At 33.3% G+C, this 26,174-nt stretch overlaps 1 protein-coding gene across 2 annotated transcripts; it reads right to left on the bottom strand.

Moving 5' to 3' along the window:
- Positions 1 to 245: 245 nt before the first annotated feature.
- LOC139523951 (uncharacterized) lies at positions 246 to 22,631 on the bottom strand. Of its 2 annotated transcripts, none has more exons than XM_071318401.1 (10): positions 22,517 to 22,631; positions 19,602 to 19,746; positions 17,665 to 18,781; positions 15,429 to 17,215; positions 14,809 to 14,914; positions 14,237 to 14,338; positions 12,709 to 12,951; positions 6,044 to 6,116; positions 4,115 to 4,317; positions 246 to 2,983 (listed from the first exon to the last, which is right to left on the bottom strand). In XM_071318401.1, exons 2-10 carry the CDS (start codon positions 19,737 to 19,739, stop codon positions 1,161 to 1,163), a joined length of 5,592 nt encoding a protein of 1,863 aa, XP_071174502.1. In that variant the 5' UTR covers positions 19,740 to 19,746; positions 22,517 to 22,631; the 3' UTR covers positions 246 to 1,160. The 2 variants fall into 2 exon arrangements, with proteins under 2 accessions (XP_071174502.1, XP_071174501.1); XM_071318400.1 differs by having other exon boundaries at positions 22,281 to 22,578.
- Positions 22,632 to 26,174: the final 3,543 nt, after the last annotated feature.

Raw genomic sequence — 26,174 nt, forward strand, 5'->3', positions numbered from 1 at the left:
GGACCACACTATGGAAACTTACATTGACCAATGAACCGCAAAAATGAGGTCAAGGACAATGAACATATGACGGACAAATAATTCTTATCACCAGGTGTCTGTATACAAGGTATGAAGCATCCTTCCCTCTGAAATATAAAGCTTTATACAAATACTTCAAGCAACAGACAAATTATTATCCATATGTCTCTCATTCTGCAGCATTCTTCACAAGAAAGACAAAAATAAGTTTACGAATTAATAAATCTATTATTACATTTGTATTATTTTATTCAGTTCTATTTCATTCAAATCCGATTTTGAATAAAACAGCATATTCACCTAAGGAATGGTGATATTCACAGCTCTAAACATCACATGTATCATTATGGTAAAATGTTTGATAAACAATTCCTTTTGGTTAGTAATTGCCATTCAATACCTTTTATCTCTTGGAATACGGAATAAAACTGTTGGCCTCAGTCAGTCAGTGATAATGAGTTTTAATAAGTCAATTATATTTTAACCAAACATTTGCAGTACCTCGTCTGAAGACAGCAATTGTTTTGTATGTTTTATATTTCAATCTTTAACAAAATTCTTCAAACCAATAACAAAACAAAGATTAATAATGAGATATATAGTCCTTTATAGCTTGCTAGTAGGTGTGAGCTAAGGCTCCTTGTTGTAGCCTGTAATTTGACCTATGGTATAATGATTTATTTTTATACAAATTGTGACTAGGTTGGAGAGTTGTCTCATTGGCACTCATACCACATCTTCTTATACTTATGAAAGTTATTCTGAAAGTTTGAAGATGTTTAGGATTTTTCATATGTAGATTCTATTCACAAAACTTCCAGCCCTTCATGCAGGTTGACCTACATTACATGACCTTTCTACTGTACTAGACGTCAATTAGTTCTCGTCCTGAATGTACATGATTTTTTTTCCAATAGACGTAAAGCAAAGAACAATTATTAAATGGATACCTACATGTATATTGAACCTTCTTAAACTTTGGATGCATGCTAGTAAAATACAACAGTAAAAAGTGTCAATTAAACAAAAAATGTCAATTATTTTGTGGTAAATCAACAACCTATACTGGTACAGTCATAACATGCTGTGGGGATAACATTTGTTCCATCATGACACCATGTTCTGATATTGTAGAAATGTCAATTGTTTGGTGGCATATCAACATGATCAACAACCTGTATTGGTACAGTCATAACATGCTGTGGGGATAACATTTGTTCCATCATGCCACCATGGTCTGATATTGTAGAAATATCAATTGTCTGTATTGTTGCATTTGGTATTTCATCAACAGATGCAACTGATGTAGGAATCATAAACTGTGCAGAGACTTGATTACCTAAAGAATCAACAAGCTCAACTACTTGTGTTTGGACAGAGTTAGCAGGGTTACCAGATTGGGGCATCATAGTAACACCTGGATGAGCTAAAAGTTGAATTGTGTGTGTATTTTCATTGGCAGGTCTTAAATGTCCAGAACTGACAATTGGTTGCTCTATGTTGATTTCTGGTATAAACTGGGGAATCTGGTTCCCTAAATGTGGTCTAACTATTTGTCCATCTGGAAGTTGCACTAGAGGCAAAGAAATATTTTGCACCACTTGTATATTTGGGACTTGGAAAACAGGCTGCGGCTGTGGTACATGATCTCTATTTTGCTCATTCAATGCCACAATCCTGGTTTGTTCACTGTTGTGTATTGACCCTGAACTCAAATGACCTTCAGCAGACGTCATAGAATGAGAACGTTTGTTTTTCTGAGATCTTGATACCTTTTCATTACCATCATTTCTCTGATTATTCAAAGTTTGTGTATGCCCACTAGACTGTCTATTTGACCTAACAATACTACTATTGTATGCACTGTCTATAAATTGTAGCCCTTGTTCAAATCCTTCAATATCTCTACTAGACCTTTGTGAAGCTCTTTCCTCGCGTAACAATTCTCTAACGGGTCTACTTGAACTGCTTAAAGTGTCACCAACACTTTTGTTTCTCTTTGAAACAGAGTGTTCAGTATCACTGGGAAATGAAAGTCTGCGATGGCTTAAGTCTTTCTTTGATACAGATGGCGTTTCAAATGAATGACGCTTGCTTGATGCATTATTGCCTCTCCCAGAATCAAAATTTAACTGTCGCCTGTGTGTTTGACTAGAATTTCTATCTTCAACATTTGGCATTTGAATATTTACATCTCTCTCTTGTCTATAACTTGATTCTAAAATATCACTGTTAGAGGTTGGTTCTGTTAAAGTGGACGCCTGATCATAATGATGATACTGACTATAAGTATGTGTTGTTGACCTTTGCTCTCTATCAGGTGGCATAGCTAAACCTTCTGCTTGTTGGTTAGTACCATGCGTTGCTACAGAGCGCAAGGTGAAACTAGCATTTTCATTTGCTGGAGTATTTAAACTATGACTAGGGAGTTTCAAAACTTTCTTAGTAGTCAGTTGTAAATTATTACTAGCTAATTCTTTGTGAAGTTTGACATGGCTTTTTAACGAGTCCTCTCGCACAAAAGATTCATTACAGAGATCACATTTAAATAAACGCTGAAACTTTCTATATACTAATTTATCACTTCTGACCTCTTTCTTTGAAGAACTATCTTTAGACTTCTTGCTACTACTATTGGTGGTGTTTCGTTTTGGTCTGTTCTCGTAATAATGTTCACCATGTTTACGTTTTATGTGTTGTTCCAAATTTTGTTGATGTCGAGTGGTAAAGTCACAATGGTGACACTTTAAATAGTCAGACTTATGCATTGTCATATGCTTTTTAAGAATTTCATTGCTTGCACATTTAAAATCACATATTTGGCATGTATTGTCAGGATCAAATGGTTCATGAATTTTGGAATGATTCCACAGTGAACGCTTTGAAGAGGTTTTATATGAACAATGACTGCATTTCAGGTTTTCAGCAGAATGATGGACTTTCATATGGCTGTGTAGGTTACCTAAAACAAATACAAAATAAAAATTTACACAGAGCAATGAACCAATTCAGATATTGTGTTGTTCTATGAGGATGTTAAAATGTTTGTAATGTTTAACCATGAGATTGTCAGTATTGACAGTATTGGTTACACAACTTTGCCATTTATTATCTATAATTTGTTGATATTATCCAGTAACTGTTATTTTCCATTTACATGTGTAGTGTGATCAAAAGCAGCAAAGTAATTTCACTTAAACTGATGTTTGGGGTTGCCTTAGAAATTGCAGTATGGTGACAGTTTTTGCTCTTTGTTAAAGACCTCACTGTAACTTTGAAATGAAAACAGCATAGAAATGCTGTTACTGTGAATTCATTATTTTTCATTGGATACCAATTTTCGTGGGTTTATAGGTATAGGTGAACCACGAATTTAAATGTTCAACAATTATCATATTTTCAATAGGCTTTGTATACAGAAATTTGCAAAACCATGAAATCAATTATTCACGAATATGCAAGTTTTCAGCAATCCACGAAAATTGATACCCACGAAAATAAATGAATCCACAGTACTTTGCTCTATGGTTTTTCATGTGCATTTAGTGATTCCGTGTTTTGAATTGATATATCATATCCCTTCTTTTTCAATTTATTGTAGGAACATATTAAACTGTTTAAGACATTTTGATTGGTCTAAACAATATTTATGTTGTCAGCTTAATGTTTTTATTTCTATCATGTAGGCTGTTTAAATTCAAGACTCACTGATGAGTCTTTTGTAAAATGAAATGTGTGTCTAGCCTAAAACATTTTAAGCCTGGTATCTATGAGTTTATTTACTATGAGGAAGGTGCAAAATGCATCAATGATTTTGTAGTGTTAAAATTAATAATTTTGTCAATAATTCATACAATACCTTAAATTCCATATCATTGTCATCTCATTGGCAATCATACCACATCTTCATATTTTTATATTGAACAATTTTATTTACATAATAAACCCCCAAAATGTAGCTAGTGAGAAATATCTTATCACATTTCGTATCTATTATTCTACAGAAATGAATATCTAAATTATGTCCTAAGACATGATGAACAAAAGTGACATTATATCCTGTTTTGTAAAAATCAAATTCTATCTATTTTACCTTGTGTGGTACATTTGACTTGACATTTATCACATTGATACGGTTTTTCTCCTGTGTGTGTTCTCATGTGTCTCCTTAAATCTGATTTTATTTTGAACTTTGAACTGCAGCATGGACATTGAAATGGACAATCTCCAGTATGCGTACGAAGGTGGACTGTCAATTGGCTAGATGTTCGACAACAGTAACTACATAGTTGACACCTATAAAATAAACATATTTCTAAATTTCACAAGTTGAGTAGGATCAATTCTCCAATTAGGAAATCATAACCCATGATTGAATGAAGGAGAAATCTATGATAAAGAAAACATGATTCATTACTTTCCATATTAATCCTGATCTTAGTCTCAAACACTGAAACAGCCCTTGGCTAAGCCTGAGAGCTGATATGGCAATGCAAAACTCATACTTTTAATATAAATATATAGACTTTCAGCTTGATTGAAAAGGAGTGGTTTAAAATATAAAATGTACACTTAAAAAATAATGACACAATTCACACAAAAGGACTATTCAAAACTCGGGATTGATGGTAAAAATATCTTTAGATTAAAGAATTATGGAAAAAAAACTAGAGGCTCTAAAGAGCCTGTGTCGCTCACCTTGGTCTATGGGCATATCATAAACGAATAAAAATTTACAAAATTTATGAAAATTGTTTAAAATTGACTATAAAGGGCAATAACTCCTTAAAGGGTCAACTGACCATTTTGATCATGTTGACTTATTTGTAGGTCTTACTTTGCTGTACATTATTGCTGTTTACAGTTTATCTGTATCTATAATAATATTCAAGATAATAACCAAAAGCTGCAAAATTTTCTGAAATTACCAATTCTGGGGCAGCAACCCAACAAGGTGATGCCTGATTAGTCTGAAATTTTCAGGGCAGATAGACTTTGACCTAACAAACAAATTGATTTCGTCAGATTTGCTTTAAATGCTTTAATTTGGTTTCTGAGATTTTAGCCAAAAACTGCATTTTACCCTATGTACTATTTTTAGCCATGTCGGCCATCTTGGTTCGCAGGCAGGGTCATCGGACACATTTTTAAAACTACATACCCTAATGATGATTGTGGACCAGTTTGGTTAAATTTGTCTCAGTAGTTTCAGAGGAGAAGATTTTTGTACAAGATAACAAAAAGTTATGAAATATTGACAAAAATTTACTATAAAGGGCAATAACTCCTTAAGGGGTCAACTGACCATTTTGGTCATGTTGACTTATTTGTAGATCTTACTTTGCTGAACATTATTGCTGTTTACAGTTTACCTCTATCTATAATAATATTCAAGAGAATAACCAAAAACGGCAAAATTTCCTTAAAATTACCAATTCTTGGGCAGTAACCCAAAAACGGGTTGTCTGATTCATCTGAAAATTTCAGGGCAGATAGATCTTGACCTGATGAACAATTTTACCTCACCCCCATGTCAGATTTGCTCTTAATGTTTTGGTTTCAGAGATATAAGCTAAAAACTGCATTTTACCCCTATGTTTTATTTTTAGCCATGGCGGCCATCTTGGTTGGTTGTCCGGGTCAATGGACACATTTTTTAAACTAAATACCCCAATGATGATTGTGGCCAAGTTTGGTTAAATTTAACCCAGTAGTTTCAGAGGAGAAGATTTTTGTAAAAGTTAACAACGGACGCCGGACGCCAAGTGATGAGAAAAGCTCACTTGGCCCTTCGGGCAAGGTGAGCTAAAAACCAAATAATTCCATAATGGTAACATGGTTAAGTGTACAATAACATCCCACATAGGTGCAATCATTCTGTGAAGTTTCAATTCCTTGTTTAAAGAAATATACTGGATAAACAAAACAGGTCCTTTTCTAATCAATCCATTACAATTCATAAACCCCAAGCCAGATTTGCAACACAGTGAAAAAAAAAGCAATCTACTATAGTACATCTTACATGTGAGGTCTTTCATCTGTATGTATGATAGCATGTTTCTTCAATGTACTTCTATCTACGGCTCTGTATTCACCTGGCAATCAAACAACAATATCAGGTCAGATTAAAAAGACAATTGGCACATCCAATTATTCCTTATTTTTTTCTAAATACACACCTTTTCTAGATAGACTGGAAAAAATTTAAAACTTCATCCCTTACTATGGTATTAATGAATGGGTGTTTTTATAATGGCCCTGTTATATGTCCAAGGTCTGTAATAATGGTCGAGGAAGTCTGTAATGGCCCGAGGCAACGCCTAGGGCTATCACAGACATCCGAGGCCATTATTACTGACCGAGGACATATAACAGGGCCATTATAAAAACACCCATTTCTTAATACATTTATTAACCAACTGAACAAAAGTGTATGTGTTGCTGCTAACTTGATGTACTGTACTGTCTTACTCTTTTAATGACAGTTTAGTTTGAACAAAATAATTTGTACTTCACCATTATAAAGCTTTAAATATACCAAATATCCAAGATATTAAGTTGAAAGAGATATGTGTTAAACCAGGTGCTCTGCAGGGCGCAGCTTAATACGACAGCAGAGGTCGAACCCTGAACAGTTGGGGCAAATATGGACAAAACATTCAAGCGTGATACAGCTCTGAATTTGGATTGTGATCAAATTTTTGAAATTACATGGGTTTTTTTACACAAAACAAATGTCAAGATTTTACAAATCAATTAAAGATTTCTTCTTATTTAAATCTAAAATTAAATAGTTGACACAGCATAGGTTTCTGACACAGAATGAATGTGGTCTAATGAACTTAAAAGTTGTTTTTTTTGCCTTTGAGCAATTCACTATGCTGTTGAATATTAATCCTCTCAAAAAAATGTTTGAAGAAATTTTCTTTTTATTTATGAAATCTGAAATGAGAAAAATTTAACCCCCCCCCCCCCCCCCCCTTTTTCACATCCCCGTTTCCCTTTTTCCAAAACTGATATCAATTCAAATTTCTAATGGAGTTTGCAACAATAACTACTCTTTTAAATACATCATAAAATATTAAAATGTAAAATAAAGTGCTTGTTATCACTGAATGGTAAAGATTGGTTGGTAGTAAAAGTGAATATACATTGTTTATTGTATAAAACAATAAAAAAAACTTCATCAGCAACATTTTATATTGGCAAATTTCCAATGAAGTTATTTACATAAAGTTATTGGCAAATAAAAATAGAAAATGACATCATAGTCATGTCTGGCAAATTTCCAACATACATTATCTAAAACATTTTAGATAAGATAAGGAAAAAAAGCTCCATCAGCAACATTTTATATTGGCAAATTTCCAATGAAGTTATTTACATAAAGTTATTGGCAAATAAAAATAGAAAATGACTTCATAGTCATGTCTGGCAAACTTCCAACATATATTATCAACTACTATTCTATACAAAGAAAGTTAACTCCAATTGAAAATTAATTGCTATTGTGCAATTAGATATTTCTTGCTATTGTGCAATACTGTGCAATTGAAAATTTCTTGCTATTGCACAATACTTGATATGGAATCCTGATTTGGACCAACTTGAAAACTGGGCCCATAATCAATCAAAGAGCTGAAAGCTCTGAAGAAAAATGATGCCACTGTCTCTAATATTGGGATAGTTTTTATGCAAGTCTTGATTTTCACATACCGTAATTAGTTTAACAATGCAACATGTATCGTGAGCATATAATTGATATTCGTATATGTGTGTGTGTGTGAAGTGAAGGTGACAACTGGCTGGTTTTTTAAGACAAATGAATAGGTCAAGACTAGCTGAATTGTACAAATAAATACCGTAGAAAGGCTTGTATATTTCTCACTGGTACATAGTCTGAATCCGGGTCTGTTGGCTTCCATTCACGTTTGCGCCCACTCATTTTCACCCCCTTTCACTTTCACACCCTACATGTTCGCATCCAATCTTAATTGGTTTTGTGTTTAATAACTCTGTAAGCAAGTGTTTTCTTATAAGTATAATTGTTGTCATTGTCTCAAAATAAAGTGAGACAATTTTTTTTTTTTGTGTTGAATAAATCTTAATCATGTTTTGGATAGGGTATTGCTAAAAATAATAATAATCCTTTCTAAATAAAGTGGTATTTTGTCAACGTTTTATTTTGTGTTGAATAACTCTTAATCATGGTTTGGTTAGTGTATTGCTATAACTTGTTTCATTGACTTGTTTCAAAATGAAGTGAGATTCTGACTATGTTTGTTTCTGTGTGTTGAATAAATTTTATCATGTTTTGGTTATATTAGTGGATTGCCATATTTTGGTTTCTATGTTTTATTGTTTCGTTGTTTCAGATCAAAGGGACCAAGCTGTTAAAAACAATTATCTTTTGTGTTTTTTCCTTTAAAATCTTCAATGTTTTACTCATACCAAGCTATAAATGCATTCAGTATTTACACCAAAGCAAATTAAAACAACAACCATGATTTTCCAATTATTCAACTTGAATTTGAATTAAAATTGGGCGCGAATGAGTAGAGTGTGAATGTGCGAACGTGTAGGGTGTGAAAATGTATTGGGCACTAACAGACCTGATACCACACAGTCTGAACCCCCTTCTCCAACAAAATATTAAGTTAATAATCTTTTTGTTACTGCTATCAAAGGTCTAATGAAACTCAGATAATTTCAAACATTTGTCAAAGAATTCTAGTCAAACTGGCACCTAGTTAAATTGGCACCTGGACAAATCAGCACCTGGTTAAAATCGACACCTGATATAGTCAATTCGTCACCCATGTTAAATATATATTTTTAACAGTATCTTAAGCAATAGGGTAAAAATAAGAAAGGGGTTGCCAGAATTTTTTCAGTATTTAAGCAAAAAGAGTTAAATACTAACTTTCACATTTTTGGGTGTTCATGTACATTTTGTATATATTTATTTTTCTCAACTAAATGACTTTTTTGTTGTATTTTTAATGATATATATATATATGAGTAGTCCAAATAATTATTACGTCTGGCAAAGCTTTTTTAATTTTATTCTGGAACACCTTCCTATGGTATCAGGTCTGTTCGCGCCCAATATACTTTCGCACCCTACACGTTCGCACCTCGCACGTTGCACCCAAGGTCCGTTCGCACTCTACACGTTCGCGCCCAATTTTAATTCAAATTCCAGTTGAATAATTGGAAAATCATCATTGTTGTTTTTAATTGCTTTCGTGTAAATACTGAATGTATTTATAGCTTGGTATGAGTAAAAGATTGAAGATTATAAATGAAAAACACAAAAGATAATTGTTTTTAACAGTTTGGTCCCTTTGATCTGAAACAATGAAACAATAAAATATAGCAATACACTATTATAACCAAAACATGATAAAATTTATTCAAGACTAAAAAAAAAAAACGTAGTCAGAATCTCACTTCATTTTGAAACAAGTCAATGAAACAAAGTTATAGTAATACACTAACCAAAACATGATAAAGAGTTATTCAACACAAAATAAAACGTTGACAGAATCCCACTTTATTTAGAAAGGAATATTTTTTTTTTTAACAATACACTATCCAAAACATGATTAAGATTTATTCAACACAAAAAAAAACTGTATCACTTTATTTTGAGACAATGAAAACAATAATACTTATAAGAATACTACTTGATTACAAAGTTGAAATTGGGCGCGAACATATAGGGTGCGAACGGACTTTGGGTGCGAACATGTAGGGTGCGAAAGTGAAAGGGGGCGAACATGAGTGGGTGCGAACGTGAATGGGCGCGAACGGACCCGGATTCCCTTCCTATGACCGCAAGGCTATGTTAATTTTTTTCTGGGACGCCTTCCTACGAACGTCGTAGGAAGGCGTCCCAGAAAAATAATAAAATAGCCTTGCCAGCCGCCATAATTATTTGGACTAATACATGAAATATTGGGTATTTTTCTGCATTATTTTAACCAGTTGAGCATTTTGCAGGATTGTTGGTTTAATGCTGTTTAAACTTTACTGAAAAAAACACCTTAAATTTGCTAATTATTTGGCATGAAAGTTTGATTTATTGAAAGGGACTCATAGTTTTCCATTTTATTTTAATAATTGACTTGTTTTTACAATTAGACAAATTGTCTTATTGTTAAAACAACAGCTTTGGTGAGGGCTTCGTTGTTTACCAAAATACACTTAACATACTCACTTTCGTTTCGTTGTTTACCAAAATACACAACAACATATTCACTGTGTACTTGGTAACAGTAATTAATTAATTGAATAGAAAATATTATAACAAATATTATTGGATGCCGAATTGACGTCGAATAGGTGCCGATTTGACTAGATGCCAATTTAACCTGGTGCCGACTTGACTTGTACGTTTCAATTCCTCTGCGATCGTTTGCGGTATTTTCTTGAGAAAACCTATTTTCCATCATCAAAGAGAAGAAGAAACTGCTTTAAAATGATTCTGGAACGCTTCATGAGTGTTAAAATAATTTTAATTCACTCAAAAACAATTTTAAAACTTGCGATGTTTAAACAGGAAGTTTCCAAAGCACGTGTAAAAGAAGAAATTAACCGGTGAGAGTGGAAATCCGTATATGACAGATATCCCTATAGTACGACTTTGAAAGTAAAACAGTTCAATCCTTTTGTAAAACAGTCTTTAATATACCTATCACATTAATGTTTGAAGGATCTTAAGCTTATTCAAACCATATAAGTCGGTATGAAACACCAAAACGGAATGAACAATAACCGATTACGTTTTGTAGTTTACAAATTCTAAAACTGGTTCCCGTCAAACTACAACACTTTGTTCACTACACAATGATGCATAATGATAACACAAGCAGATTCCAGTTTGTATGGAAAATAGTAAATACGAAACCAAGCGCGGTAGGCAGAGAAATGTAATGAAGTTCAGGTCGGCAGTTATGGAACAATGACTGCGTCATTTTCCAAAAATCAAAGTACATATTTAGATAAAGCATATCAAATAAGCCCAAGAATTTAATTTTTGTTAAAATCAAACTTAGTTTAATTTGGACCCTTTGGACCTTAATGTAGACCAATTTGAAAACTGGACCAAAAATTAAGAATCTACATACACAGTTAGATTTGGCATATCAAAGAACCCATTTATTCAATTTTTGAAGAAATCAAACAAAGTTTAATTTTGGACCCCCATTTGGACCAACTTGAAAACTAGGCCAATAATTAAAAATCTAAGTACATTTTTAAATTCAGCATATCAAAGAACCCCAAGGATTCAATTTTTGTTAAAATCAAACTAAGTTTAATTTTGGACCCTTTGGACCTTAATGTAGACCAATTTGAAAACGGGACCAAAAATTAAGAATCTACATACATAGTTAGATTCGGCATATCAAAGAACCCCAATTATTCAATTTTTGATGAAATCACACAAAGTTCAATTTTGGACCCTTTGGGCCCCTTATTCCTAAACTGTTAGGACCAAAACTCCCAAAATCAAACCCAACCTTCCTTTTATGGTCATAAACCTTGTGTTTAAATTTCATAGATTTCTATTTACTTATTCTAAAGTTATGGTGCAAAAACCAAGAATAATGCTTATTTGGGCCCTTTTTTGGCCCTAAATTCCTAAACTGTTGGAACCAAAACCCCCAAAATCAATCCCAACCTTCCTTTTGTGGTCATAAACCTTGTGTCAAAATTTCATAGATTTCTATTCACTTAAACTAAAGTTATAGTGCGAAAACCAAGAAAATGCTTATTTGGGCCCTTTTTGGCCCCTAATTCCTAAAATGTTGGGACCTAAACTCCCAAAATCAATACCAAACTTCCTTTTGTGGTCATAAACCTTGTGTTAAAATTTCATAGATTTCCATTCACTTTTACTAAAGTTAGAGTGCGAAAACTAAAAGTATTCGGACGCCGGACGACGACGACGACGACGACGACGACGCCGACGCCAACGTGATAGCAATATACGACGAAAAATTTTTCAAATTTTGCGGTCGTATAAAAACAGGATGAACAGTGATCCCTTTATATGGTTCTTTAATGTTGGTTGCTGGTTACTAAATTAAATAAAATACAAAAAGGTATTATACTCTTTACAACTTAGTTTTATTAACTTTATCAAAAACCCAAACAGGGCTTAATACAGACAAACTGGGCATTAATACAGGGCCATTACAGAAAAACAGGGCCATTATAGAAAAAACAGGGCCATTACAGAAAAACAGGGCCATTACAGAAAAAAACAGGGCCATTACAGAAAAACAGGGCCATTACAGAAAAAAACAGGGCCATTACAGAAAAACAGGGCCATTACAGAAAATATGTAATTTTTAATAAACAGTCACTTTTGGCAATAATGCACTTAGTTGGTTAATAAAAAGTAGTAAAACAATATTCTCTCTTCAATTACAGTTATAATGGATATTTCTCGCAATGATTTATCCTTAATATAATTAACAATAGTAAATAAACTCATCATAGATACTAGAATTGAAATTTAGTATTTGCACCAGACGTGGGTTTCATATTAGATACAAATAAGGTTGATGAATTGATTTCTACCTGAATTTGAATATTGATTACATAAAATGTTTTCTTTTTTAGTACATCCTAATTATATACATGTATATAAGATATTACATGTTTAAATGTACTTACAAAGATCACACTGAAATGGTCTCTCCCCAGTATGGTGGCGTATGTGGAGACGTAATTTATCTACACGACTAAAACTTTTCTCACACATTCCACAGCGATAAGGCTTCTCTCCTGTGTGTGTGCGGATATGTCTAGTCAGATCTTTGAAGTACACAGTTGAAAATTTACACTTGTCATACGTGCAAACATACTTTTTTTCTCTTTCCTTGCTGGGTTTATTTGCTGTCTTCTTGGAAGATAAACCTTTAAAAAGAAAAAAGGAAACCATCACGTTATAACAGAACTGATTATTCATCTCACTACCTACATCAGTGATCTCCCTAGAAATTTTGGATAGCATCACATTTGGCATACAATATAAGCTGTATTTTTTTCAATGTCATTTGCCCCGTCGCAGCCATGCTCTATTTCCTTTATATTATATGTTTATATTGTTCAATTCATAACTGAGAATGCAATTAAACAATAACCATGATAACAGTTGCTTCAATTTATGTTTTCTATATTCATTTATAGTTACAGAATTATTTTTTTCCTCTTGGGCCAAATATAAATACATGTGTGGTTCCAGTTACCCTACATGTACCTACCCAACTAAAAATGAATGAATGCATTTTGTATAAATAAAAAAAGTGAAGAGAAAGTATCAGATAGCAATAAAATTTCAATTTTTTCTTTGTCATGTTTATGAAATTAGTTGTTTCATAGTCCTCAATTGCAATGAAATAGTCCTAGTTGTTTCTTTTTATCAAAATGATATATATTTTCTGAGACTACTTTTTAACACATATTGTAATAGTAGTCTCAGATGTTTTTAACAACAGTTAAGCTACTTTAATCAGAATATTGAAACAATGCATTTTCTAAAAGAATACATTTAGTAAGAAGATCAAACAATAAGTCTGTTAATGCGTTTGGAATTTGTATTTGAGATCATTTTTTCTGTCTACTGTGCCATTTGTGCATCTTTAATTATTATCGTAAAAATGCAAATTTTTGTCGTATCTGGTCCGGTTCCAATCTGTAGTTTACACAAATATTTCAATGTCGGTCGAAGGAAAAATTTACGAAAATAAACAATGTTATTGAGATTGGGAATGCATATAACATTTAAATGCATTAAAGGGATGAGACATTAACTAAAGCCAACTAAAGGTGATACAATTTTATGATCACAAGTGGTAATTAAATGAAAGTTCAAAATGTCAAAAATGGTTTTACGATAGAGACAAGAAAAAAAGCATCTTCAAAATAATTATAGTGTCGCGAAAATTATTATAGCATCACAGTAAAAAAATATAGCGTCACTGTGCCGTGACGCTAAAACGGCCTGGGGAGAACACTGCCTACTAAGTATGATTTTTTTCTTAAAATCGAGTAAGAATATTTTTTATGTATCACCCTCTCTCTTCTCTTGCTGTGGTCTAATTTAAAAGCAAATAGTGATATTTTTACAGTTAAGAAAAAGATCTAGGCATTTTTTTATAATTAAGTACATCTTTTATGAAATGATTAATCTTATACAAACCTGTGTTTTTCTTTGATGGTATGTCAGGGTGTTTTTGTGGAATTCTCCCTTGTGTTGTCATATAGTGTTTCTCTGGTGATAATACTTGTATTATACTTCCATCTGTAAAATAGATTTAAAAGCATTACAAATAAAATAACTTAATCAAGGACAGACAGTTTTCAGAAGAAGTGAAATATTTAACACCGCAGCATTCTGTATGTGCCTGGTCCCCAGTCAGGAGCCTGTTATTCAGTAGTTTTTATTTTTTTCTGAATGTGATATATATATTGTTTTGTACATAAATCAGGCCATTAGTTTTAAATGTTTTACATTTGTCATTGTCAGCATTTTTATAGCTTGCTGTAGGCAATGGGTTTTGCTCTTTTTTTAAAGGCAATACAGTGACTTATAGTTGCTTACTTAAGCCTCCTTTGGTTTTTCATGGATAGTGTTCTCCTTGTTAATTGTATCATATATTCGTATTTTTATAATGTCCAAGAGAAGTAATTTATTCCAAACTCACCTAGAAATCTTCATCTTACATTCTAGTTTTACTGTTTGAAAAGGTGTTAATAAAACATTTTTCTTACCAACTGGGTGCACTTGATGTAAATGAACCGTGTACTGAATTTGTGCAGGGGAGGCAACTTCGTTAGAACCATCTTGATGAAGAGGAATATTCTGATTTTCTAATTCCTTTAAAAGAAAATATTAAAAAATAATGCTTTGCTTTTAATTTTCAAATGCAATTGCAGTTAAAAAGGCATTCTTTCAAATGAATCAAAAATACACATAACTGGTACTTCATTTTTTTATTTTTTTTTGGCAAAAACATATTTCAATAAATAGTTCTTCTAGCAAATAATCTATTTAACTTTGGTTATTGTTTTGTATATTTTTGAGAATGTTTAAAATAGCAGAAATGATAAGAACCTTTTTTTTTCAACTTGATGATATTTCAAACTGAATGGAAATGGGGAATGTGTCAAAGAGACAACAACCCGACCATAGAAAAAACAACAGCAGAAGGTCACTAACAGGTCTTCAATGTAGCGAGACAAGTATTCTAAATTAACCATGTTAACCATAGGTTCAATTTTACACATTTAAATGAAAAAGGCATGGTTATTTTAAATCAAAATATCTAAATTAAGAGGTTTTGTGTTGCTAGCTGCTATATTCAAATCACTATATGATTAACTGTCCATACCTGCACTGGTTGATAGGTCTGTATATCACCTTCCATCCTAGACTCAGCAGTGTTGATGGGTAAGAAATAGTTTTTCTCTGGTGTTTTATGTAAAACATATTGTATTCCTGATGCATTTTTTTCTGAACTTTGGTCTGTATTCTTAAGTTTCTGGTTGATTTCTGGTTGTGTATTTGCTTCAGCCCTATCTTCTGAATTTCCTCTCTGTACACCATGTGCTGAATTTATATTTGAATAACTTTGCCTATTATATTTTTCAGAACTCTCCTGTTCCCTTTCTGTTTCAATATTTTGTAAAAGAGGATCATTGGAACTCTGAACTAAATTTCTTTCAGGCAGAGGATCATTTTGAAAAAAAGACATTTGTCCCATGGCAACATCATGAGCCATTTTAAAATTTTGTACAGATTCTATTTGTTTATCTGAAGATTGATATTTACTAGTTGAAGTAGTCATTTGACTTAATGCGTCAATAGTTATTACTTTTCCTTTAGTAACTCTTTTTCGTAACTGTTTTTCTTTTAGTTTTTCAATACAGTCATTGTTTATTAAAGAAACACCCTGTTCATTCTTATCATGTGTTTTATTCACGTTAAGGACTTGCTCTTTATGATTTCCAGACTGAACTAGATCAATATTCATATTCAAAGTAGGTTTCTCTTTCTCCTTTCTTCTATCAGATTCCAGCTTTTGTGTTACTCTTATAGGTAATACAGGAGTGCTGTTTTTCACCTGTTCTGGTTCCTGTCTCAGTACAAAAGGTTGATTCTCCCTTGATCCAGTCAGTGATGCTTCATACCCATCAAGAGCAATTCTATTGTCTGGTCGTACAGTTAGAATACCAGATTCTAATGAGATAATGTCTTGTACTGGATTTGTGTTGGCTGGAATCAAAACTTGTTTCACTCCTGGAGTGCCATCTTGCAAATTTACTTGAGTAGGTTGAATATCTGGATGTTTCTGACTTGGCTGACTAGAATTTTTTTCATGAACAACAACAAACTGTGGTTGATCATACACCTGAACATGTTCCTGCCTAAATGATGGCACTGCTGTGCTGTTTGATTTTAGATTAATGTTACCTGACAAGTCATGATCTAAACAACGACCATATGATTTTTCATTTTGTGCAATAACATTTAGTACTTTTGATGAGGCAGCTGAACTGGAAGCTAGAAGTTTTGTAGTTGTTGCCTGTGTATCCAGTGCAGCAACTCTCACACTGTTGTCTTGGTAACTTGTAATTAGATTTCTTACAACTTTCAAGGGACCAGTAGATAAAGTATTCAGTGCATGATCCTGTTGGTGAATGTTCCCAGAATTGACACTAGAATGCAGAACAGATTGAGATCCATATTGCTGTAATCCGAGATTGATTGTTGATTTATTAGACTGAGATGGGTGTAAGTTGTGCTCTTCAACAACAGCAGAAACAGATGTATGCTGCAATTTACCGGAACTGAGATACATTTCATTTTGAACTGCAATTATCTGATCAGAAGTGATTTGTGGAGACGATCTATTCAAGTCATTTGACACTCTCAATATCATTCTAGATTTGTCTTCATAGTTGGGAAGGTGAACCACTTGTGGTATGTTGTCAATTGGAATCGACTTTTCTGCCAAGTGTGATCTAGGTCTGGTTGTATCTTTACTGGGAAACAATGATAATGGTGTAATAGGGCTGAGAAATTCTGATATCTGTGATCTTGCAACCAAAGAATAAGTGCCATTATGATCAATGACCATGTGTAAAGTTTGTGGAATCATCTCTTGTGCAAAATTTCCTGAAAATAAAAGGAAAAATTTGTCAAGAGCTATGAAAGAAACAAGCATATTTTTTTTAATGATAAATTTTGTGCCATTAGCACATAACACATCTGTCAACATATTTAAAATTACATCCATAACATGTAAATCTGAATATTTCATTCAATCTAGAATTTAGAAGTTTCCATTTTTACCAAATTCCAATAACTAAAAAATTCATGAAGTGAAGCTGCTTTATTTAACTACCAAAGACTCCTAGTAGAAGTTCATACTTCGACCTATTATGGTTTACTTTTAACAAATTATGACTTGAATGGAGAGTTGTTTCATTGGCACTAAACGCAAATCTTATATATCTAATTTTTTTTAAAATTGTCAGACCAGCTAAAAAAAGAAGACCTGTATGCTAGTGAAAATAAATAGTTATAAAGATAATGACAGACAGTTCTAACTTATAACACCTTACCTCTAATGTCAGTTGACAGATCTTGTTGACACACATCACTTGAAAGTACCAAAGATTTTGAAGTTGACATGACAGGTGTCATCTTATCCAGCATCATTGAAGACTCATTAGTTGACACTACAGAGGTCATTTCAGATGACATTGTAGTTGGTATCCCCTTGGCTGACATGTAAGTTGACACACCACAGGGCAATTCAGTCGATGTCACAGGTGATATAGTAGTTTTAGTTAATAAATGAATTGATTTCAGAGGTGAGCTTTCAGTGGTCAATACTGATGTAATAGTAGAAAAAGCAGGAGAAACCTCTGTTGACATTATAGGTGACATAAGATTCAGAGCTGTCACTTCAGTTGACATGTTTGAAGAAGATGTGTTGTTTAGCCTTGTATGTAAAGCGGGTGAAGTCTCATTTATTACTGACCATGCTGACGGATCTTGGTATACGATTCCGTCACTTGCCAATCTATTCTGAAGTGTAGATTGTATGTATTCATGACCAGGAGGTGGTGTACAAACAACCGATTCAGCTGAGGAATATTCAAGATGAGTATTTCCTTCACCTAAATGTTTTGATTCATTCTGATCATTGTCTGAATAATGATCCTCAACTAATGAATTTGAAACAGATTCTTGTAATGTTTTTTGTTTTATTTCTGGTGATGCACATTCAATGTCTGATTCTTTAGTTGGTGGCTTACTAGCAGTTACAGAGTGTTCATGTAATGCATTTAGATCTGAGCTTTCTGTTGGTAAATGTTGCAGGTGTCTTGATTTATTCAATACTAACTGTATTGATTCAGCTGAAGTATATTCAGTACAATGATACACAGTGGTTTTATCCACATGCTGTTCTGATTCCGATAATTCCTGTTCTGTACATGGATTGGCTGGTTGTTTAATATTTGATTCCTGAATCTGTTGAAATTTTTCATTTTCAGTGTTATCTGTATCTGTCACTGTTATATTATGCTCATATTCAGAAATGTGCAATGAATTTGAAGGTAAATTTGATTCGGAGTGTTTTCTTAAAATTTCTTCACTTGTCGTCTTAGGTATGGAAATGTGTTGAAATGAATTATTGCTGTATTCTGTTTCATTTTCTTTTGAAACTTGACCCTGAAATTAAATTTTAAATTAGCATTTTTAAAATAGATTTAATAGAATTTGATTTTGATAGTATTTGTGAAGATCTATTATCAATTTTTATTAAAGATATGGTAAGACTTGTTTATTGTTATACACAATATGATGATGTCCAAATGTCATGTTTGGTTTACTTGTGCTTTGAGGTTGTAATCACATTGTCATATATACATACGGTATAGACTTTAATTCAAACTATCAATTAAAAATATTATACAATTTCTCTACCAAATGTGGCTTATGGTTAAATCTGTTGTATTGTTTGCTAGCATACCATTCTCTTATAAATTTTAATTTCTCAGATCAGGTTATCCATTTGTTATCCATTCATTTGATGTGTTTGAACTTTTGATTTTTGCATTTGACTAGGGACTTTCCAATTTGAATTTTCCTCAGCAGTAGGTATTTTTGTGATTTTACTTTTTGCAGTCTCATTTATATTAACTAAACACATATTTTTAATGTAAATTCAGAATTTATGTGTGTATTTATTATTGCAATAACTGAAAAATTGACAAAATGCAATATTAATTTATATTGCTACATGTTGTATAATTTACAAAAATTTAGCACATGAATAAAACTGAAAAAATTTATAAAATGTAACCTATCGTTTTCGCAAAACCTATACATGTTCAATAGTGATTTTTGATGTTCACAAAAAATACAATAATGTCTCAATTTACAGTATTCATAATTCCTTTACATAAAGTATATAGTTTTTACTCAAATCTAATTCTATGACATACCGATAGGCTAAATAGAAATAAATGAAGATTTATCATTAACTTACTGAGTCATGTGATTGCTGATCATGTCTGAATTCTTTCTGGACTGCATGTAACACAGGACAAGTTTGCTTCTTGTGAACAATAAATTCATCCAAATCATTTATTTCGGCCTTGCAGGCACCACAAATATGGGTATCCATAATTAATCTAAAATATACAGTAAACTGTTTACACACTGACAGAGATATGTCTTGCTTTATGTAATTTTGACAGTATGAATCAAAAGGGTTTAGTCACTTTTAGGTTAATGAGAAATCAACCTTTTCGGGTAACAGCCTCTAGGACATTTCTTCAAAAACTTATAAAAACTTGTTTCTATTAAGAGCCAAACAGGGGCATACATGTAGCTAGAAAGAAAAGATGTGCAAGCAACTACCGCTGAGCGAAGCGATGCATTATATTTTTGGGACCCTTTTATGCAGATTTTAGATAAGAGGAGCTACATATGTACATAGGACTTATAAACAATTCATGAATGCATGAATACGTAAGCAACCCATTTTTGTGACACAGAAATTACTCAAAACTGTTCTTCAGGTCTTAGCAGAAACAAACTTCTCTATTAGTTTGTCAATATTCACAAAGAAAATCCAGATGAATATATGCAGAAATGCTAGTGATGATAACCTAGCTGTAGTTGTTCATGATTAATTGTAAATATGTTTATAACAGACGTAGTACACTGAGAATCTCTCCGAGGTAGCACTGGCTATGTGTTAATCCAGCGTGTTCACCATCGAGCGAGGTCCCTCCCGATTGAATTTGACAAATTCTATGCCAGGTCAGTTTCGTATGTCTCCGCCATTTGTTCGTTTGTTGTATTTCCTACAACATGAGAAAGCAGATAATGGGCAAAGAATCAAAATCAGGAGCCACAGGCCATTGCTAGTCTTGTTTGTTTTTTTAGTTCTGGTTCATTTTATATGTTTTGGAGCATATCATCTATTTTTGCTGAACTACATTGTAGTACACTTTTTGGTCAGGGGCAAGCTGAAGCCAGCCTTTCATGTTCAGGGTTTTCACATTGTATTGACAATGATTGAAGACCCATTGGTCATTCTGCACCGTTAGCCAATAGTTTGATGTCCCAGACTAGTAAATTGATTCGGACTAGTGAAAATTTTCAAAAATTTTATATACCGGTAGTCATGATAGTCATATAAGTTTGATGTTTAGTTTCCAGACTAGTAAATGAAAAGGTTTTTGGTGCAGACTGATTGGTAGCCTTGGGCTGGTCTTTGGGCGGTTTGTAAATATTTTATTAACACAATTTTTCATTTTCTTTTTCAGCATTTTTTTGCCTACCCCAAGATTTAGTTTTTTACTAGAGGCAAAATGGTGGGTTCTGAGGGACTTAAATTGGTTTGAATGACAAATAATTAAGACTGAATTTGATCATAATTTATTGAGAAACATCAATAGTTTTCAAAAATCTGCCCTTTGTTTTTTAGCTGCAACAAACACGTCCATTGCCTTGTCTAAATTGACCTCAAAATCACGGTGGATGTGCATTAAACCCAAGGCCGACAATCTGTCATTTATCATTGTGGAACGGATGTACGTTTTCAAACGTTTCAGTACCCTAAACGACCGTTCAGCTGTAGCACAAGCAACGGGCATTGTTAGGATAACACACAGTATTGTATCAATAGACGGATACAATGCGGGGTTAACGATATCAAGCGTTTGACACAGTGTTGTCGGCACTTTATCACTTGGTAGAACTCGACAGCGAGCTCTCCAGGGTTCACTTCTCTCTTGAAATCTTCTAAAGACAACCCAATATCCATCAGGTAGGTCTGATGAATTGTGACAATTTGATCATTAGTTATCTGTTCGACCACACACGGAAGAAGATACTGTGCATCAAAACGGTTTTCTGACTTCAAGAGTCGAGAATCAAGTTCTGTGATCATGTGATCCAGAAACAGATAGTAGAGAGAGATTCGCCAATATTGTTTAGGTGTATCGACTAGATGGTTAGCTCTTGATGTCTGCCTTCCACACCGTCTAGGAACATTTTCAACTATATCAAAAGGCTCTGCCATATCTAGATCGGTTTGGTATAGCTCGTTCCAAACATTACCATCATTTTGCTCAGAACGCAAAATTTCAATTACGGTTTTGATTCCTTCACAGCCTCTAGAAGGTCGCATTCAGCATCTTGCAGGAAAGTTGACAAATGAACTGCACTTTGTAACACATGCTCTGATACTACTAATGCAATTACAAACTGAAACCTCATTAGCGACACAAGATGCTGGTCTGCCTTGTCGTCCCCTAAGTTTTGAACCCGTTCTAATGAGTGGACAACTACCGGAAACGCTGTTTTGAACCTTTACAGAGCATCTGCGCTACTAGTCCACCGAGTTTTGCTTAGAGTTCGTAATTTAGTTTGTTTTTCCATATTTTCCTTCGTAGCCGTGTCTGATGAAAGCTCGTCAAGAAAGGCTTGTAGTCGCTTTGCAGAATAGTCCAAGGCAAACCCTATTTCGTGGACGACTGTCATGACGTTACAAATCGAATTGTTCTTTCTTTTTTTTAGACCCCATGATGTGTACGCCATGGCGTGACAGCGTATATGGAGCTACGCCACAGAATACACTCATCATTGCTAATCAAAAAGATACTATTAGGCTTACTGTGACTAGGGTGCCAAATAAGGAGCAGGATCAGCTTACCTTTCCAGAGCACCTGACATCACACCTTGTTAATGATGGGATTCATGTTGATCCTTTATCAGTTTTCTGTGTAAGTGTGTTGTTGTTTCTGCAACTGATTATATATTTTTTTCTTTTCTCGTTTTTACCATGGCATTTTTATTTGTCAGTTTGTTTTCGACATCCCTTTGGCTTTTCCAGTTTGGTAGCTTTTTTCTCAAGTTGTTCTTTTTTATATTTTCACTATCCCTTTTTACCAATTTATAAATGTGGTGTCCTGATTTATTTTTCTTTCTTCTACTGGAATTTGTCAACATATTCGATTTGAAAAGGAAAATAGAAAGTCAGGTAATCGGTACCCAGTTGGAAAGGAATATTAAAACATACCACTGTGACGGACCAACAACTCCGGAAATGATTAAACAGCAGGCTTGGGTCAAGCTTTTATCTATTTAAAAATTTAACCTTTAAAGGAGAACAAGGTGCGAGATAAGATATAAACTAAAATATGTTTCAGTGTATTTCAATCATTTATAAAAGCATAATGAAATAATAATTCGCTTTATCAGTCATTATAGACTCAAAATAAACAAATAAACATCGCTGATGAATTATTCACTTGCAAGTGAACAATTCGACCTCATTGAATCCGTATTCATGTGACTTTTAATTAAATCAATTATCTATAGATTTCGTATAAGTCGTGTTTATTATGAAAAGGAAAAGAATGTCAACATTCTCAGATCCGGAAAATGAAACGAAGGTGAACCATTTTGTTGACTGTCAGTTTCGATCCACAAAAACCCGCATTCTTAACAGGTAATAACGATAATTATTTTTTTTCTTAAATCTATAACAACAACTTGACCAACCAGACATAAAAAGGTTGCTTATAAAAAACTTTAATGTTTATATCGCCTGCATGGTAGCATAGGCAGTGTTGACAAAAATTATCAACATAAATTTATTAAAAAACATTTACCAGGCATGCGCCGGAAAGTAAACATCAGTACGTTGATGGTTTTCTGTAACAAAAGAAGAAGGATGGTTATGTGACCGTCGGCAGTCTTCGGATGTCATCTCGATGGCGTCTAGTCTAAAAAAAACTTGACCAACAACATGAAATTCTGATATAAATTATCGAGTACATGCATCTTTTACTGTTTATTTCAGATTTATTGTAATTTGGATATGTGTTGTAGTATGTTATAAATAAAATATTAGATTTTGAGTCAAATCGGTGAGCATTATTATGACAGGTAATGCCCCTTAATATTAAAAAGGTGATAAATTTGTATAACTTGAAGATTTCTTTCCAGCATATCCAGTGAAAAACATGGGGGAAATTGTAGAACAAAAGATTAGCCCGATGAATGCCAGTCAATGAAAAACATACGTTCAAGGCTGAGAATACGACGAAAAGATAATAATTGATAGTCATCAAAATACCGGGCACTGAAATGACTTAAGGTGCCCAGGACGACTGAACAGGTAGAAGTCCCGCTCCAAAAGAATTTCTCCAAGCTCCTTGCAAGTATAAGATGATTCATAAGTTGTATTAAACTGTGGGAGAATACTAGCATACTTAAGACCGGTGGAGATGTGTCAAGAATTAATTATTTCGCATATGCTACAATTAATACAGCATATGCTATATAAACTACAGCTTAAGCTATAATTCATGTATATTAAATGCGGCCTATGCTGTAATAAACAACATATATGCAGCTTAATCGTCCAAACGCCTTCCATTAGTTAGATATAAGAAGAAGAAGAAGAAGAAGAAGATGCTTTATTTCCATAAAATGGGCTCACAAGGAGCATAATATAATATCATTGTAATATAATATTCTTTTACAAATATAATAAACAACACATAGTTACAAACACAAATAAGAAACAACAGTTATCACATATTAGTATATATATAAAACCTTTGTCTCAGGCACACCTCTGGAAAGTAACAAAAAAGAATACTGTGAGTAGGCTAAATATATCTAGCTGAACTGCAAGAGGCACCTAGGGACGGTGCTATATGGCATGGTGGGTGCATATTAAAATGTGTTTCGGGACATTAATGATATGGTAAGATATTGTAAGAAGTTGCACATAAATGGTATGTCATCCTCGTGCCTGGTGCAGAGGAGTCAGTACTATTTAAGTGACACAACTGCAAGAGGCACCAAGGGACAATGCTAATTGACATGCCAAAGTGCACAAATTACAAAAAAGATAAAATATTACCAGTTTAATAAAAAAAAAAAATAATATCGCAAACAAGAAGGTAATAGAACTTGCACGATGTGTCCTGTACCCCACCATGCCAACCTGGTGCCTAGTGCAGAAAGCCTGATTAAATATTTATCTTTAAAGTTATATTTTATCTTCATCAATTAACTCACAGACAGATATCAAAATATCAAGATTCTCTACATTAAGAAGCCATATCAGTTTTTGGCTAGGAATCAAATGCTTAAAGTTTGGGCATAGTAAGTCAATAGTGGAATTCAAATAATTTCTCTTATCTTGTGATGATGTACATGAGAATAAAAAATGTTTTTCATCATCAACTTCATTTGAGGTGCACCTGAGACATATTCTGTCTTGTCGGAGAGTACCCTGATAGCGACCTTGTTCAATTCTTAGTCTGTGAGAAGAAATACGCAATCGAGTGAAATTTCTCCTCTGCTCAGGTGATTGTAATATAGTAAGGTATCTTTCAAGACCAAAATGAGTCTTAAAAGTGCTATAGCTACAAAGCTTCCCATCAGCACAATTGTGGATTTGGTTTCTCCACTGTATTTCATAGTGCTCATACAAAAACTTTTTAATTAAAATTTTGAATCTAAAGTTGCTTGCAAAGGTTAGACTGTCAACACCATTAATTTTTTTTTGCAAATAGTTTAAAGATCCATACCAAGAGGGAATTTTTGATTCAAATAATAGCTTTGACTCTAAATATGCATCTTTTAGTAAGGGAAAGGATGAACCCAATTTTTCAAGCCGGTGCCAGTATCTGATCATAGATTTGGTGATATCAAAATGTAAAGGAAATCTCCCAAGTTCTGAAAGAGTGGCAAGGTTTGTTGCTCTTTTCCCCATACCTAGTAATAATTTACAAAATTTCATATGTAATCTATCTGATATATAGTCCAATCAAAACAGATTATACTGCCTATGCTACTTTCGAGTTTTGACCCTTTATTGATGTGTTTGAAATAGTACAGCATATGCTACAATTTGAAAATATAGCATAGTCAGTGTTTGGAATATAGCATATGCGATTAAGATGCAGCATAACCAGACAAATATATATTGGCCCATTTGGTACGTAAAATATAGCTTATGCTTTTGACAATTGTCATGTAGAATTTAGAACAACACTATAATTATGACTCTTTATTATGTTAATGCTTTAATCAACATGTAGTTGATACTCGTTGTAATCATATCAGAGGCATACAATACAATGTAGTATATGGTCTTCAGTTAAGCTGCTCTTTTTACTTTTGACCCTTTCCGTACGCCATAGAGATGCTGAAGAATACATATTAAACTTATCTGAAAAAATATTTAATTGAATGGGTTTTTTTACTTAATCTAACAATTTTCTTATCAAAAAAGGCTCCATTCGCCTCTGCCTTTGTCTTGTCTTGAAAAATCAAAATTGTCACTTATAGTTACCGCTTAAGAAAATTCCCAAGATGTAGATATAGTGCGTTATTTTAACATGTTTAATGAGATATGATTTCTGTTGAACCAGTTCCTAAAATGCGCGCTAATATTGATATGGAATATTGAAAAGGAATCATTCCTTAGTCATAAATATAGCATGAATGTTTACTTTGATCAGAATTCTACTAAATTCACAAGGCTTGACAGCAAAGCTTGGACACACCTAGGATATGTATTTTA

The sequence above is a fragment of the Mytilus edulis genome, chromosome 5 (genome assembly GCF_963676685.1).
Source record: "Mytilus edulis chromosome 5, xbMytEdul2.2, whole genome shotgun sequence".
Classification (NCBI taxonomy): Eukaryota; Metazoa; Mollusca; class Bivalvia; order Mytilida; family Mytilidae; genus Mytilus; species Mytilus edulis.